Below are 15,332 nucleotides of genomic sequence, written 5' to 3' on the forward strand. Positions count from 1 at the left end.
TAGAAGAGGGGCTTGGATGATTCAACTCTCCAGAATAAATCTAATGCCAGTGATTTTCTTTAAAGCGGTTTTCCCCACGTTTTACTAACTTCTCAGAGAATCCTGATTTTTCAAATCCTTAAATTTCTTCATCCTCTGGAGTTAAGAGTTGCGAGAGGAGATGACTAAATTAGGACATGACTTGCATCCTTAAGATCCTGATTTAACTTACTTGTAACTTGGTAGTTTACCCTTGGTTTCTCGGACATATGAAAGATAACACTTCCATAAATCAATGTGCAAAACCTTCATAAGGCATCTCTGAAATAGCTGTAAATACAGTAAAATATGAGAATCCATAGTTAAATAAATTTCCTATGTACACAGTTGAAATGAAACATTAAAGAAACAAATTCAGCTCCTTTCATGAATTTAGATTCTTACAAATAAATGACAAATAACAACTCCGTCTATTTTGTTTAATCAAAATCATTCTCATAATTTTGGTCAGGAGAATATAATTACTTTCCTTTCCAAAATTTTATTATGAACATTTTCAAGCACACGAATGGGCTGAATAAGTACAATGAACTCCTATATAATCACTTTGTTGTTATGTTGCTAAGTCAAGTCCAGCTCCATGGCCTGTAGCCTGCCAGGCTCCTCTGTTGATGGGATTTCCCAATCAAGATTTCTGGAGTGGGCTGCCATTTCCTTCTCCAGGAGATCGTCCCGACACAGGGACTGAACTTGCATCTCTTCCACCTCCTGCACTGGCAGGCAGATTCTTTACCACTGAGCCACCTGGGAAGCTCATATAATCACTAGCTAGATTCAGTAATTATTAACATTTTACTATTTGCCTCACAAATGTTAAGTCCTAAGTTAAACTTCAGCATAAAATTCAAAGTGTATTTAAGAGGACTCACCTTTTCTACCTTGTCATAATTTTTAGCTTTAATCTGCAGAGAAACAGAAGAAAAAAAAATAGAATTAACACTATTCTTTTTAGAGTATTAAAACACTATCTCTGAGTGTTTTGATTAAGCTTGTAAATTCACTTCTATACTTTCCTATTAATTCTGCCTTTCAAAAATAACAAATAATAGAAGTCTGAATCCAACATGGATAACATGCATTGTAAATATGCCTTACATAAATTAATTTTACATGTAAAAATGTTATACATTCAATATGTTGAAATTTTGTGAACTAAAAATTTTGTAAAACAGTCACAAGATGAATAAAGAAATACAAACAAGGCATATTTGAATAGAGCTTTGAATAGATCTACTAAAGACAAAACTTGTACTTTCCCTGAAGGACTACGACTAAAACAACCTGAGTACGGTAGCAAAAAAGATTTGCTAATTTTGACCACACAAATTTTGATCACTCTGTCAACCTGCTATACTGGGGATACCACAGTGAACAAATCATGCATAGTCTGGCTTACAATTTTACAGGGGAAACAAGCGCCAAGGGGAGGGAACTACAGGGTGCTATGGGAGCATTTAAGAGGCGAATAAAACTCAGGCTTGCTGCTGCTGCTGCTAAGTCGCTTCAGTCGTGTCTGACTGTGTGCGACCCCATAGACAGCAGCCCACCAGGCTCCCCTGTCCCTCGGATTCTCCAGGCAAGAACGCTGGAAAACTCAGGCTTGGGGGACTGCAAAAGATTTTCTAGAAGTTAAGATGTTAGGAATGAGGTGTCAGGTCAGAATGGCTATCATCAAAAAGTCTACAAATAATAAATGCTGGAGAGCATATTGAGAAAAGGGAAACCTCCTACACTGTTGGTGGGAATGTAAATTGGTGTGGCCACTATGCAGAACAGTATGGAGGTCCCTTAAAAAACTAAAAATAGAGCTACCATATGATCTAGCAATCATAATCTTGGGCATATATTTGGAAAAAATGAAAACTCTAATTTGAAAAGATGCATACACACTAATGTTCACAGCAGCACTATTAACAACAGCCAAGATACGAAAGCAACCCAAGTGCCTATCAACAAATGATTGGCTTAAGAAGATGTGGTGTGTGACACACACACACACACACACACACAAATTACTTAGACATGAAAAAGAATGAAATATGGCCATTTGCAGCAACATGGATAGACCGAATAAGTCAAAGATGAATATTATATGTCACTGACATGTAGCATCTAAAAAAATAATACAAATGAATCTATACACAAAACAGAAACAGACTCAGAGGCATAGAAAATAAACTTATGATTACCAAAGGGGAAAGGGAAGAGAAGATGAATAAATTAGGAGTATGGGATCAACAAATCACTATACATAAAACAGATAAGCAACAGGGATTTACCGTATAGCACAGGGAACTATACTCAACATCTTATAATCTAATATGGAAAATAATCTGAAATATACGCTCACAGACACAACTGAATCACATTGCTATGTAGTTGAAACTAACACAAAACTGTAAATCAATTATACTTTAATTAAAAGAAAAAGAATGAGTTGTTAGACTGATAAAGGGAGGATTTATTCCAGGTAGGAGGAGTAACATGTGTGAAGACAAGGGTTAAATACTATTAGATTTCCCTTTGAATATTTTCATTAGATGGTAGGTGGGGTTAGTTGTTCAATTCTGATAAATCAGCAAATCTTTGTATCAGCCTGATACATGAATAATTTGGTTAGTGAAATCGGCTTGTGGTCCTTTCCAATTAGTAGTATGTATAAATTTTCCCACTGCTTTCTAGCTTAAGGTACTACAGATCAGAACTCTGGTGACAGGCTCTTCTTTTGCTGATTTCTTGCTCTTGCTCTCTGGAACTTGTAAGATTTCACCCTTCATCTTCAGAGATCATAAATTGTAACAGGATTTGCTTAAACAGTCTTTGTTCTTTGAGGCAGTTAGTCAAAGCTCTGGGGTCAGATCTCTTGGGTTCACTTTCTGACTGTAATAGTTAAACCTTTTTTTCCTTATCTGAATTAGGGGGGATAATAGCACCTATTTTGTAGGGCTGTTGTAAGGATTCAACACGTTAATAAATGTAAAGCCCTTAAAACACTGCCTAGAAGAATGGGAACTTAGTCATTGACATGACATTTTTATTATTTTTAAAAATATTTATTTGCATGTGCCAGGTCTGTTTAGTTGCGGCATAATAACTCTAAGTTTTGCATGTGGGACCTAGTTCCCTGATCAGAAATGGAACTCAGTGCCGCCCTGCCCCCCCCACTGCATTGGGAACACAGGATCTTAGCCACTGAACTACCAGGAAAGTCCCATTATTTATTATTACCATGAATTCTGCTTGGGACTCAACAGGCCCCTTGAAGCTAGAATCATGCCTTTTTCAGCTCAAGGCTGTCTTTTTTAAATTACTGCCTCTCTTCAATGTTCCTTTTTTTTTTTCCTTCTTGAACTATTATACACATTAGTTCTCCTTCTGTCCTCAAAATCTGTTATTTTTATCCTTTCTTTGCCTTTGGCTTTAGGTTTAAAAATATTTCTTCCACTAGATTCTCCAGGCCACAAATTTAAGTCTCCGTGTTATCATTTTCCTCCATTTGATCTATTGTTGTAGTTAGTTCAAAAATTAGCAATTTTAGCTCCAAAGATTTTTGTGTTTTTTAAATACTGCACTTTCAATCTCATTGTGTTCCTATTCTTTTTTTCAAGTTATTGTCTCTCTCCTCCAAAAGCTCTTTTTGTTGGGGGCCTGTCCCAACAACCTGTGTTCCTCTCTTGTTGCTGGATCCTTAGACATGGCAGTTATGTTTCCCTCTATTCCCCGAGCCCCGAGTTGGCAGTCCCGTGTAGTAGTTGACCCTCTACCACAACAGCTGTGCAGCAGGTGTAGACAGCAAGTTGGCTGACGGTAGTCTTTTGACAAAAAAAGCAGAGAAGTCTTTACACAAGAGTAAGGAGGACTCAGCTTGCCAATTCAGCTCCTTTTTGGTTTCCTGGAGGCCAGGCTGATGTCAACATCTCTCTGGGGCAGAAAGACAGTGGAAGGGTGCCAAGTATTTCTGAGTCAGTTTCTTATTCCTTGTCTTAGGCGCTCCACCAGCCCTGTCTTTCAAGACTTCTGTAGAAACTGAGGTTTCCTTTTATCCAACTGCTTGCCTCCGTACAAATAAATAAGTTGAGAGTGGGAATGAAGTAAGATGAATTCAAGTCACCAGACTTCCAGATGTAGATGGCAGATTAGATAGTTCTTACAACTGGCCAAGAAAACCAAAACTACTCATTGGGAAAACTGGCAAAGAATCTGAATAGGCAATTCTCAGAAGAGAAAATGTTAAAATTAATATGGCATCACACACAAATTTCCAAAATATGAAATACAAATTAAAATAATAAATATCACTTTATACTTGTCAGAACTGTAAAAGCTTCAGAGGGTATTAACACTACCAAAGCAATGAGAATTAGTGACTTCATCCATTGCTGGAGCAAATATTGTTATGCCCTTTATAGAAAACCACTGGGAAAAGCTACTCAAATAAAAATTATACAACTTTTAACACAGCAATTTTACTTCTGGGACCTACCCCATAGAAATAAAAACACCAGGATGAAAATGGGTTTATACAGTTATTTCTGCAAACTTTGCAGCAGCAAAATCGTTAACAAAATAAATGTCCCCCAAAACGGAAGTGGTCTAATATTAATAAATCATGGTGCATCCACATCATGGAGCTTTGTATGTCCATATAAAACAAATTAGGGCTATAACAAGTAAATTTGGGGGAATGTCCACAAGATTTTATTGGATGAAAAAAAGATTAAAATGTGTATAATATAATCCATTCTTGTAAAAAAAAGCTAATATGATCATGGTAGGTAGAGTTCTATGGGTGGAGGGAGGAATAGAGACAAGAAAAAAAGAGACTGTATTTCATGTATATGATTTCATTTATGTATTTGAGTAAAAACTGTCTATCAGTTCAGTTCAGTTCATTCGCTCAGTCGTGTCCTACTCTTTGCGACCCCATGAATCGCAGCACGCCAGGCCTCCCTGTCCATCACCATTTCCCGGAGTTCACTCAGACTCACAAAAATGTAAACAAAAATTCTTAAATTTTTTCTTACATAAATTGATCTTGTATCTTTCATTCATCAATTATTTATTACTTCAATTAGTGTAAGTTCAAAATACATATGTACAAAAAGACACTTCTAATATAGGAAGACTCTATGGCCTTGAATACATTGCTACTGATTGTCATTCATTTAATTCAATCAAATATTCTTTGACAGCCACCCTGTACATAGAGCCTACACTGGTAGCATTACCATTAGCAGGTATCTCACTTTTAAAACATCATTCAATCTTTAAAAATACCACTCTACTTTGGAGAAGCAGTGTGGTAAAATGAAAAGAATGTGATCACCCTTTATCAAGGGTGATAAATCTCTCCCATCATCAGAGTTTTCATTTTTAAACAAATAATGCCTACTAAGAATGGTTTTCCAAGGACTGAAAAGATCTAGACATTCTAGATACTCATAATAAATGATACCAATTAACAAAATTACAAAGGAATATAAACTTTTCATTACATCTTCTTTGAATAGAGCTATGTAAACCAAATGGCCAGAAAGAGCAATGCTGTTATTATAATTGGTCTCATTTGAGAAAAAGGAAAGGTTATGTGGACGATCATATTCAAATTCCATTACTGGTGAAACTAGTACAAGAACATGTGAATATCACTTTGGTCATTCTACTACTAGTCTATTTTTCTTTTTCGAAAGATTACTGTTTACTAGATTTATATGAAAACATCTTATCTTTAAGTTAAATATTTAAAAATATATTTAGCATAATTAGGTACTTTTGTATAGGAACCTACCTGATAAAGTTAGGTTTAAATTTTAAAAAACTCTTGATAGTTCTTTGAGTTTTGTTTTGACATCAGAAATTCTCAGATCTTTCTGTCATTAACCATAGAAAATGCTTCCATTTAGGACAGAAAAACAGAACAGATATTTTTCCATAGAGGAAATGCAAATGACCAACAGGTACATGAAAAGATGCTTAGCATCCTCAGGGAAATGCAAATCAAAACTATGTAGTTTTTGCCTCATACCTGTCAGAATGGTTATCACCAAAAAGAACACAAGTAACACATGTTGGCTGGCGAGGATGTGGAGGAAAGGGAACCTTCATAACTGATTGTGGCGATGTAAATTGGTACAACCACTGTGGAAAACAGTATGGAGGTTTCTCAAAACCAAAATAGGAATTCCACTCCTGGGTATATATCCCGAACAACTAAAATCATTAATTCAAAAAGATACATGCACCCCAATGTTCAGAGTAGCATTATCCACAATTTCTAAGATATGGACGCAAACTAAGTATCCATCAACAGAATGGATAAGGAAGATGTGGTATTAATACACACGATGGAATACGAGTCGGTCATGAAAAAGGACGAAATGTTGTTATTTACAGCAACATGGACGGACTGGAAGGGTATTATACTAACTGTATTAAGACAGAGAAAGATAAATGCTGTATATTACTTACATGTGGAACCTAAAAAATACAATAAGCCAGTGAATATAACAAAAAAGAAGCAGACTCACAAATATAGAGGACAAATTAGTGGTTACCAATAAGGAGAAGGAACAGGGAAGGAGCAATATAGGAGTAGGGGGTTCAGAGGTAAGAACTATTAGGTACAAAATAAGCTACAAGGATATATGTACAACATGGGGAAATATAGGCAGTACTTTATAACAATTATGAATGGAGTATATTAATAAAAATTGTGAGTCACTATACTGTACACCTGTAACTTATATAACATTGTACAGCGGCTATACTTCAATAAAATAAAAGCCTCCATTTAAAGCCCTTTATAGATATGTACACAATTTTGCCAAGTTTCCTAGAACATGCTCACATCTTATCTATACTATTAAAAAGTAATGCTGCCTAAGTTTAAAAAATAGGGAATTCCCTGGTTGTCCAGTGCAGAGTGCACAGGTTCCGACCCTGGTCAGGGAACTAAGATTCTGCACTGCATGCTGCAGCCATAAACAAAAAATTACGTTTAGTCTTCAGTTCTCTAACTTGCAAATGGTCATCGGAGGTTTCTGTTTTTCAAACAGGAATCCTAATTTATTCTAATGAAAAAAAAATTTTTAAGTGGTTGGAAATATACCCAAAAATGAACAATTTATCTGTTCGTGTGATGGAATGACTGTTTCTTTCAAAGCTTCTAATAACATGGCCATTTTATTTTTGTAATTGAAAATAATTATTCCAAGAAAAAATAAGCATAATGTAATACTTATATTTTTATATCACTACTATTTATAATCAAAATGTCATACAACTGCAATATTACTTTTTTGGTGAATCATTTGAAATATCAAAATATGAAAAGTTAAGGTGGAGGGAAAGAACTACATTTGAAAAATTGTCAACTGGCAATTCCCTCGAAGTCCAGTGGTTAGGACTCTGCACCCTTACTGCTGAAGACTTGGGTTTAATTCCTGGCAAGGCCAAAAAAAATTATTTCCTCAAAAAATTTTTTTTCTTACAATATAGCTTGGGGAAAAAAACCCCACCAAATTCTGTAACATCAGAACTTTTTAATGTTATTTTTAAGTTTTTCAATTATAATAATAAGTAACTAACTATATAAATGTTTCAAAAACACATTTGACTAGTAAACTTAACTGGCAAGACTACTCTATAGCGGAAAGTAAGCAAAACAATCTAAAGAAAAAAGTAAGTCTCTATACATTGTGTTGAGGTTTTCATAAAATAACTGTTTTTTAAGACTCTACTGGTCCACACAGCAGAGGTGGAGTCTGGCCCCATCTCAAGTAAGATCACATGGCAGTTGCTTAAATAAATGTGATGAATAGCCAAATTAATTGTAAATCCACACTCTTAATTTGTTCTCTACATCTTTTCTACTCTAAAGCACAGCACATGCACTTTTGTGGAATTTAAACAACCAATTTGAGTTGCAGAAGCTGCCTCATTCTGTTTGTCTTAATTTTCCAAAAAGTTCAGCCCCAATCCTGAAACCTGAAAGAAATGGAATCCTAAATATAAACCCTGTCCTTCATTAATTTACTTTTTCACCACACTTCTGCTGTTTTCAATCCCTTGTACCCTGGAAATGATGTCTTAGATGGTTACAAAATGTAAGCAGATTTCAAGAATTTGGGAAACACTGAAGAATGTCTAAGATTAAACAACGGATTTTAAAGTTGCCAGAGTAGCCGCAGAACATTCTCCTTCCCACCACCCAGTCCCAACCTTAAGCTAAAGACATCAGGAAAGGAGTATCAGCCAGCAAATCCATTTTTATACAAGAAATTGTATGTCTATGTGACAGGCTCTTTTCTAGCTCTACAGATAACAGTGGTGGGCTAAACTAAGTTTTATAGTTCATAGAGTTGTTTTAGTAAGGGAGTCACAAATAGTTTAAAATGTTTGCTTTGCTTATCTGTGCTTCCTAATTTTTCCTACAATATATTGTACTATTTCTATAACCTTCCTATTAAATGTAGCTATAAATGTATGCCTACATGCACATATACATAGATTTACTTTTAACAGATTGTTGAAAACCTTGTTGTTCCATAAATTTTTAGTTCCTCCAGGCTCTTAAAATGTGCACATTAAGTAACATTTGTTAAATACAAGTGTAAAGTATAAACCACTTACAGTCTCAGTATGATTGACATTAAAAATGTGCTAAGCAAAAATATTATTATCTTCAGTTCTGGATTAAATTTATGTCCATTTGATTCTTTAATTCTCTAACCAAATTAGGTATTAATCTTCCACTTTTCTGAAACAATAAAAAGTATTTGTAACATGTTTAGGATTTACCAAGTAGATATGGGGATATGGACCTGAACTCAAAAAGTTTATAATCTAGTTATAATCATAGTATTATTGGAAAGATAGGACCAAGTTTAAATTATTTTCTATTGGTACCATGTCTTATAAACCCAGAGGAATAGGAGTTCCATGCAAATTAGTTACCAAGGAAAGTTTTACTGTGCAGACAGAATCCTGGCCATTGATGAGAAACAAATTTCTCAAAGTTAATGAAATAACATGAGTTTCTCAAGTTTTCTGTGGAACAGCGCAAACATTCACACAAGAAAGAACAGATACTAGGAAAACAGGTTGGCTAACTGTGGTGGAGGTCCATTATAGGGGGCCTGAAACACCAAGCAGAGTTTAAACTTGATACTAAATTACTGATTCTTTCATCAGTTGCATGATCCAGCGATACTTTTATCACCCAATGATACAAGTACATAAGCTATGGCTCATGGTGGAGGTGGGAGTGACGGGTAAAGGTAGGAAGCTTTTGGTGCCATGGAATAAGGCAAGCTGGCACCTACATAAAACTTTAAAAGCAATGATGGGTATTTAAAATACCAAATGGAAATATGCCCACAGTATATTATTTTTAAAAAGAAGCAGAATTTTAAAAACAGGCACACATTTGGTATGTTTATCCAATCTACTTATTCTCCCCATCCCACTTCCTGTGTCTCTATCTAGAGTGCAACACGGATGAGCAGGAGAAATGCACACAAAATTGTTGGCCAAAACTGTTACCACTGGGAGAAGAGAGACCATTTTTCTTAGTTATTTCTGTGACAGATTTTATTTACATAAAACAATTTCACAGCAATAGAGGTAGGTGTTTTTTAAAAGAAAAGAAAGAAAACCATAGCTGATTGGGGTAGTAAATCTCTCTTCTGAATATTTCCTTTGTGTTTTCCTTTGGTTATAAATATCTTTATTTACAAGTCATTTTTAAATGCTCTCAAATTCTCATTCACGCTTACAAAGCTAAAAAAAAAAATTATTAATTGCCAGGAAATCAGGCAAAATCAATTTCAACCAAAATAGTCAAAGGTAAAACTTTGACCTGAAATTGATTTTGCCCCAATTTATAGGGCATCTGTCTATAATTCTCACTTGACATTTATAGACTCATCCTTTTCACTTAATGTCTGAAACTCTTTGCTTCCAGTAAACATTTTGTAAACACCATGGCAAGTCATTACTTTTCAAAAATAATCTACAAATTCTGAGTAAGGAAAACAGAGCAGGGTATTTCACTTTTGGAGAAAAGTGAGTAATTTGTCTAAAGTATCAAAACATCACCTAGTTAATCTTCATGGCTCCATGTTTTTGCTACTCTAACCCCACTACACCACCTACCCCACAGCCCCTCATCACTGATGTACGACATAGATTTTCTTTCTAAATGGTAAAATTGAGAATGGGAAATATGTACAATGATTTGGGATCCTTAGGCTACCAGAAATGTCAAAAAACCAACTTTATAAGCCACTAATCTCAAAAACAGAATAAATTCTGTACTGTGCAACCAGGGAGGTCCTCAAGCAAGTGTGCTGATCCACTTCCCTCAAAAGCCTAGTATCAGTTTCTTTCTTGCACATCCGTTTAGTCTTCTCTAGCCTGTTAGCTTCATTTTCAGCTTTTATGAATTTTTTTTCTTAACAAAATGAAAATCCTTCCAGGCAACTTAAACTATTATTCAGTAATATAATTTCTCTAAGATTTCTACATGAACTTCATACATGGCCTTAGAAAATATCTCACTTCACTCTCATTTTGCTGAGTTACTCTCCCATTAGTACAGTCACACAACTTTTTAACATGTGGTGAAATTTTTAGAGTAGAAAACCATTTACTCTTTACAATTCTTTCATCTTTCACCAATACTCCTCACTGCATATAAATTGAGACCTGTTATTTTTAAGAGTTAATTATCATTGGACAAAAGCCTTATTTTAGTCACTCTTCTGATCATTCTAGTCTTATAAATCACAACACTTTCCCATTTTGACAGATTCCTATCAGAATATCAATTCCTTGTGTAATTTTCAGTGCATCAAAGGTCCTTCTATACATTTCTTTGTTACAAACGCTATACATATTTTTATTACTGCTGAGCCAATGTACACTAGAAACCTATAATCATGGGTAATATTTCATCTAGCTTTTCTTAAAATCACTTTTTAAAATAGGATTGAGCTTCTACAACGAAGTGGATATAAATCCAGTGCATGACAATTCTCTACTTTTTGAGCAACTTGCCTATGATTCCAGTATTCCCCTATTTACAGGGCATTCATTCCTCAAACTAAAACATTATTTTTTTTTTCAATGCTACTATTCAAATACACTTTAGATCGGAAGTTAAAATTACTGTCTATAACTTTCCTTCTGATCCCTTTTTATCACTTAATCCAAGAAATTAAAATCTACACTTGTACGTATGATCCAATTTCAGTTTTCTCAATCTTCTATGCATAGTTTATTTCTATCTTGTTAATGAAATAAGCTAATTTCATGTTCCTTTTAAAAAAATACTTATTAAATAATCTCCTAATCATCTTCTCACCATAAGTGTGTACACTGATTAAATCCTTTATCTATTCTCACACAAACTGTAATTAGTCATTTTTACTGAAATTCTGAAGCAGTTTAAAAAATGACCTGGCTAAACTTTTGAAAGATCATGTAAGAAATCTTTGATAGTGAAATATCAATTCCAAGAGGTAAGTCTAAAGATATTACAAATGTATAAAGATATTTAAGTAAAACTATATTTATTTTAGTTCCTCATAAAGGGAACAATATGGATACACAACTATAAAGGACGGGTTATAAAGCATGTCTAAAACAGACTGGTTATAAAGCATGTCTAAAACAAACTACTTTGCCGTATTTGGAAGCAATTTTGTATAATAAATAAAACGTGCTATCATGTAAAGACATGTTACAAAAAAGTAAGATTTTATAGACAGCTATATCTAGAAAGGCTAAGTGGTAAAAGATAGTGGGAATATGGATGTTTCTTCCCTTTATGCTTACATTTTTCTAGTTTTCCTGCAATAAACATATTATCCTTTTAAATAATGAATGTTTTATTTTCCTTTTTAAACAACCGTAAGTTCTGCTTTCCTTTCACCTCTCTTAACTCCATTCATTTGACACTATTTCATTATGCTTGCCTTTTAAAATGGAAATATTTAATTTCAAAAATTTTATTCATCTACATATTTAGCTTCAGTGGCAATAGTTTATAAAAGCCTACTATAATAACTGCATTTTTCAATACTCCATTTAGGTATAATTCCACTGACTCATTTGAAAACAAGTCAACATCATTTTTAAAAAATCCCACAAACACACTTACTTTTATCAGTTTATTTCACAGCACCTAAAATAGTGCCTAACATATAGCAGACATTCAATAAATAGTTGCTAAATGAATGTGGATAAAAATCTAGCACTGACAGCATATTCATTCACAGTTAACTTGTGGAATTAACATTATACTATCTTAAATATCAATGCAAATGTAAAAATGTAAGACATATAACTTTTATGGATAGCTTATTAAAAGTTCTTTAATTCTTGTCAAAACATTAACTAAAAAACCTTTCATTAAAAAGGTTTAAAAAGAATGCTAAGAATTATACTGTCAGACAATTCAGAATGAAATAACAATTGGAAAGGATTGATTAAAACTCTAATATTAATTTTGAAGACAAACTTTCACATGGTTTAGATAATTCCATGCACACACTCAAATCAACTTTATTTTCCATTAATTCTTTTGAATGAAAACATGGTTTCTTTTTCCCAAATAATACTGCTTTAAATAGCTACTTAAAAGTTGGAATTCTGGAAGTGGAGGTTTAAATAGGTAGGCACAGCCAACAAATTATCTTCATGAAAAGCAAAGAAAAAACTCAGGTAAAAAATATTACACTCCAGAAGAATCAGTAAGATTGAGACATGAATCTTCTTCCTCTATGACAAACATGCTCCAAAACTAAAACTTTGGCTCTATTTCAGTGGGTTAAGTCCTACTTTGAAATGTTAAATACTACTTCCAGAATGTTTTATTAATCGAATAGGTATTTAAGTTTTAAAACTTCTTTTTTCCTTACTTTGTAAGTTCCTAAGTACCGTTATTTAAAGACTTATCAAGAAAGCATCCACTATTTTCTCTGGAATTTGTCTTATAGTTTGAACAAATTCCAGAGAAAATAGTTTGTTTCACATTTTATCTCCTCCATATATGTTTGTGATGACATTTTCCAAAGTGATACCACATAAAGAATTAAGTTCAAATTCTATATGGAATACTGTCATTAAGGTTTTAGTAGACAAGACTGCAATAAAGAGTACACTGGAATTCCCTCCTTGTGCTGTGACAGAAATGCAAAGAAAGTTGAAGGGGAAAAGAACCTCAAGAGCAAGACAAGTGAGAAGATAATGTCACTTTAGTTTGTAAATGAAGTCTCAAGGAAGGCTACTATAATCTAATACATGGCCATTCTTTCTAATGGATCCTAATACACAGATCTAATTTCATCCAGGCTTTCTTTATGAGACTGGTTAGTGGGGATGTCAGATTATTTAAAGCTGTGACATGTAAAAATCAGAAGGTAATTTTAAAATTTTCTAATGCTATTTCTCAAAGAAGTTGAGCTCCGTCCGGGCAGTCCTTTCCCAATCATTCCCTAAACCTAAGGGAAGACAGTAAGGACAGGGACAAACCATTGCTCTCTCCTCCTCCTCCCTCATCATCCCACAGTATGCACCCAATAAACTAAAGGTTGGATTTTCAGATTGTTACAGTTGAGATACACTGCTGGATAGCCAGGCATGCATGTTGGAAAATCAGATTTTTATGAAGTATTTAGCTGACCACTGGGAAAACAAGTTTAAAAATATTTACTGTTTTAAAAAAAAATTAGTACAAATAAAATCCTTACACATAAAACTCACTTCAAAGGGAGCTCTACAATACTAGAACGATGGCTTCATGATTTTGATGCCTGACATTATTGAATAGCACAAGAAAATCTGTACTGTGAATCAAGACTTTTCTCCAAAAATACTGTATAAGCAAATCAATTTAAGGGAAAAATATATAACTAGCAACAGAAACATACCCTTATAAAATCTACTTAAAACTACTATTATTACATAAGCGTATTCAAGCCTGCTCGTATCTTTCTAAAGCTGAATTGCAAGAATGTTAGAAGTTCAAGACATGTATGAGAAAAATAATTTGCAACTTTAAGATTTTAGTAGGAAATTATAGATTTGATGAACTAGATGAAAACTGAAGCACAAAACAATTGAAAGACAATTATTTAAAGCAAGTCATGAACACCAAAGTAACAAATAAAAATACGGTCTTTCACATCAGAGAGCATATTTATCATTCATTCCAGTCTGACATTGAGAAAAACATAAGCAATAGAGATAACATACAATTTAAATGTCATATTAAAATTATCTAAATTTATAAATAGCAAATCATGCTAAAGTTAAACTTTCCTTAAGTCCCGTAATGTAAAATGTTCCTGACAAATAACAAACAAAACAAACATGGAATAAGGATATTAAGTTTCAGAAAAAGAAATCTTAAGGGACTTTAAATTTATAAAAACAGATTCAGTTTCACACATAAAAGGAATACAAATCAAAACCAAACTGATAATTGTTTACATATGAATACCGGCAAAAGTTTAAAGTATAATATATTGAATTAAAATGTGAGGAAAGAAAAAAGAAGTGAGGAAGTGAACTCTTTCAATATCAAGGATTAATAGGATTTTAAATTATTACTTCAGTGGAAGACAATTTGGTTAAAAAACCCCCTCAAACTCTTCAATCTAGCAATTCCTTATCTAGAAATAAATTCACTGATATATTTACACAGAAATGACATGCACATATATTCAACACAGTAACATTTCTAGTAAAACAAGTTTGGGAGGAACCTAAATGTTCTTCAGTAGAAGACAGGTTAAACTAAATATGGAATAAGGATTTGTGATAAAAAAGAAAATTTACTTTGTTAAGTAAAAAAGAAAAAAAGGTGTAAAAGAAAACCTAAGGGGCAACTGTTCGTGTAAAAGGAGAGGAAAAAAATCAGCTAAATACTTTTCCACTAGGGGGAATTGGGTGACTCAAGGTTGGGCAGATAAAAAAACTTTTCCCTGCAGGTCACTTTTATAACATGGGTTTTTAAACCACATTTTAAAATACACAAACATGCTATTTTAAAACTTTTTAGATAGTATGATAATTTGGGGGGGCTTCTCTCATGTTTAAACATACTTCTGTATTTAACCATCAATTCTTAAAATATTTCAAATACTCTAAAAATGTGTAAAGTAGAACATTACACGTACATATATTATATTATTATTAAACTATTTAATTAACAATATTTTTTCAGGCAAAGGAGTTTTGAAACTTCTAAATACCTAAAAGAATTTAAGCATTTTTAAAAGAAATCA

At 33.4% G+C, this 15,332-nt stretch overlaps 1 protein-coding gene across 1 annotated transcript in view; it reads right to left on the reverse strand.

Moving 5' to 3' along the window:
* CSTF3 (cleavage stimulation factor subunit 3) overlaps window positions 1–15,332 on the reverse strand; it is a 67,433-nt gene that overhangs the window by 17,403 nt on the left and 34,698 nt on the right. The window contains exons 4-5 of the mRNA NM_001099700.1: window positions 909–941; window positions 212–309 (exon numbers count right to left, since the gene is read on the reverse strand). Coding sequence (NP_001093170.1) covers window positions 212–309; window positions 909–941 — 131 coding nt within the window. The remainder of the gene's footprint in view (window positions 1–211; window positions 310–908; window positions 942–15,332) is intronic.

This window comes from Bos taurus, chromosome 15 (assembly GCF_002263795.3).
Source record: "Bos taurus isolate L1 Dominette 01449 registration number 42190680 breed Hereford chromosome 15, ARS-UCD2.0, whole genome shotgun sequence".
NCBI classification, from domain to species: domain Eukaryota; kingdom Metazoa; phylum Chordata; class Mammalia; order Artiodactyla; family Bovidae; genus Bos; species Bos taurus.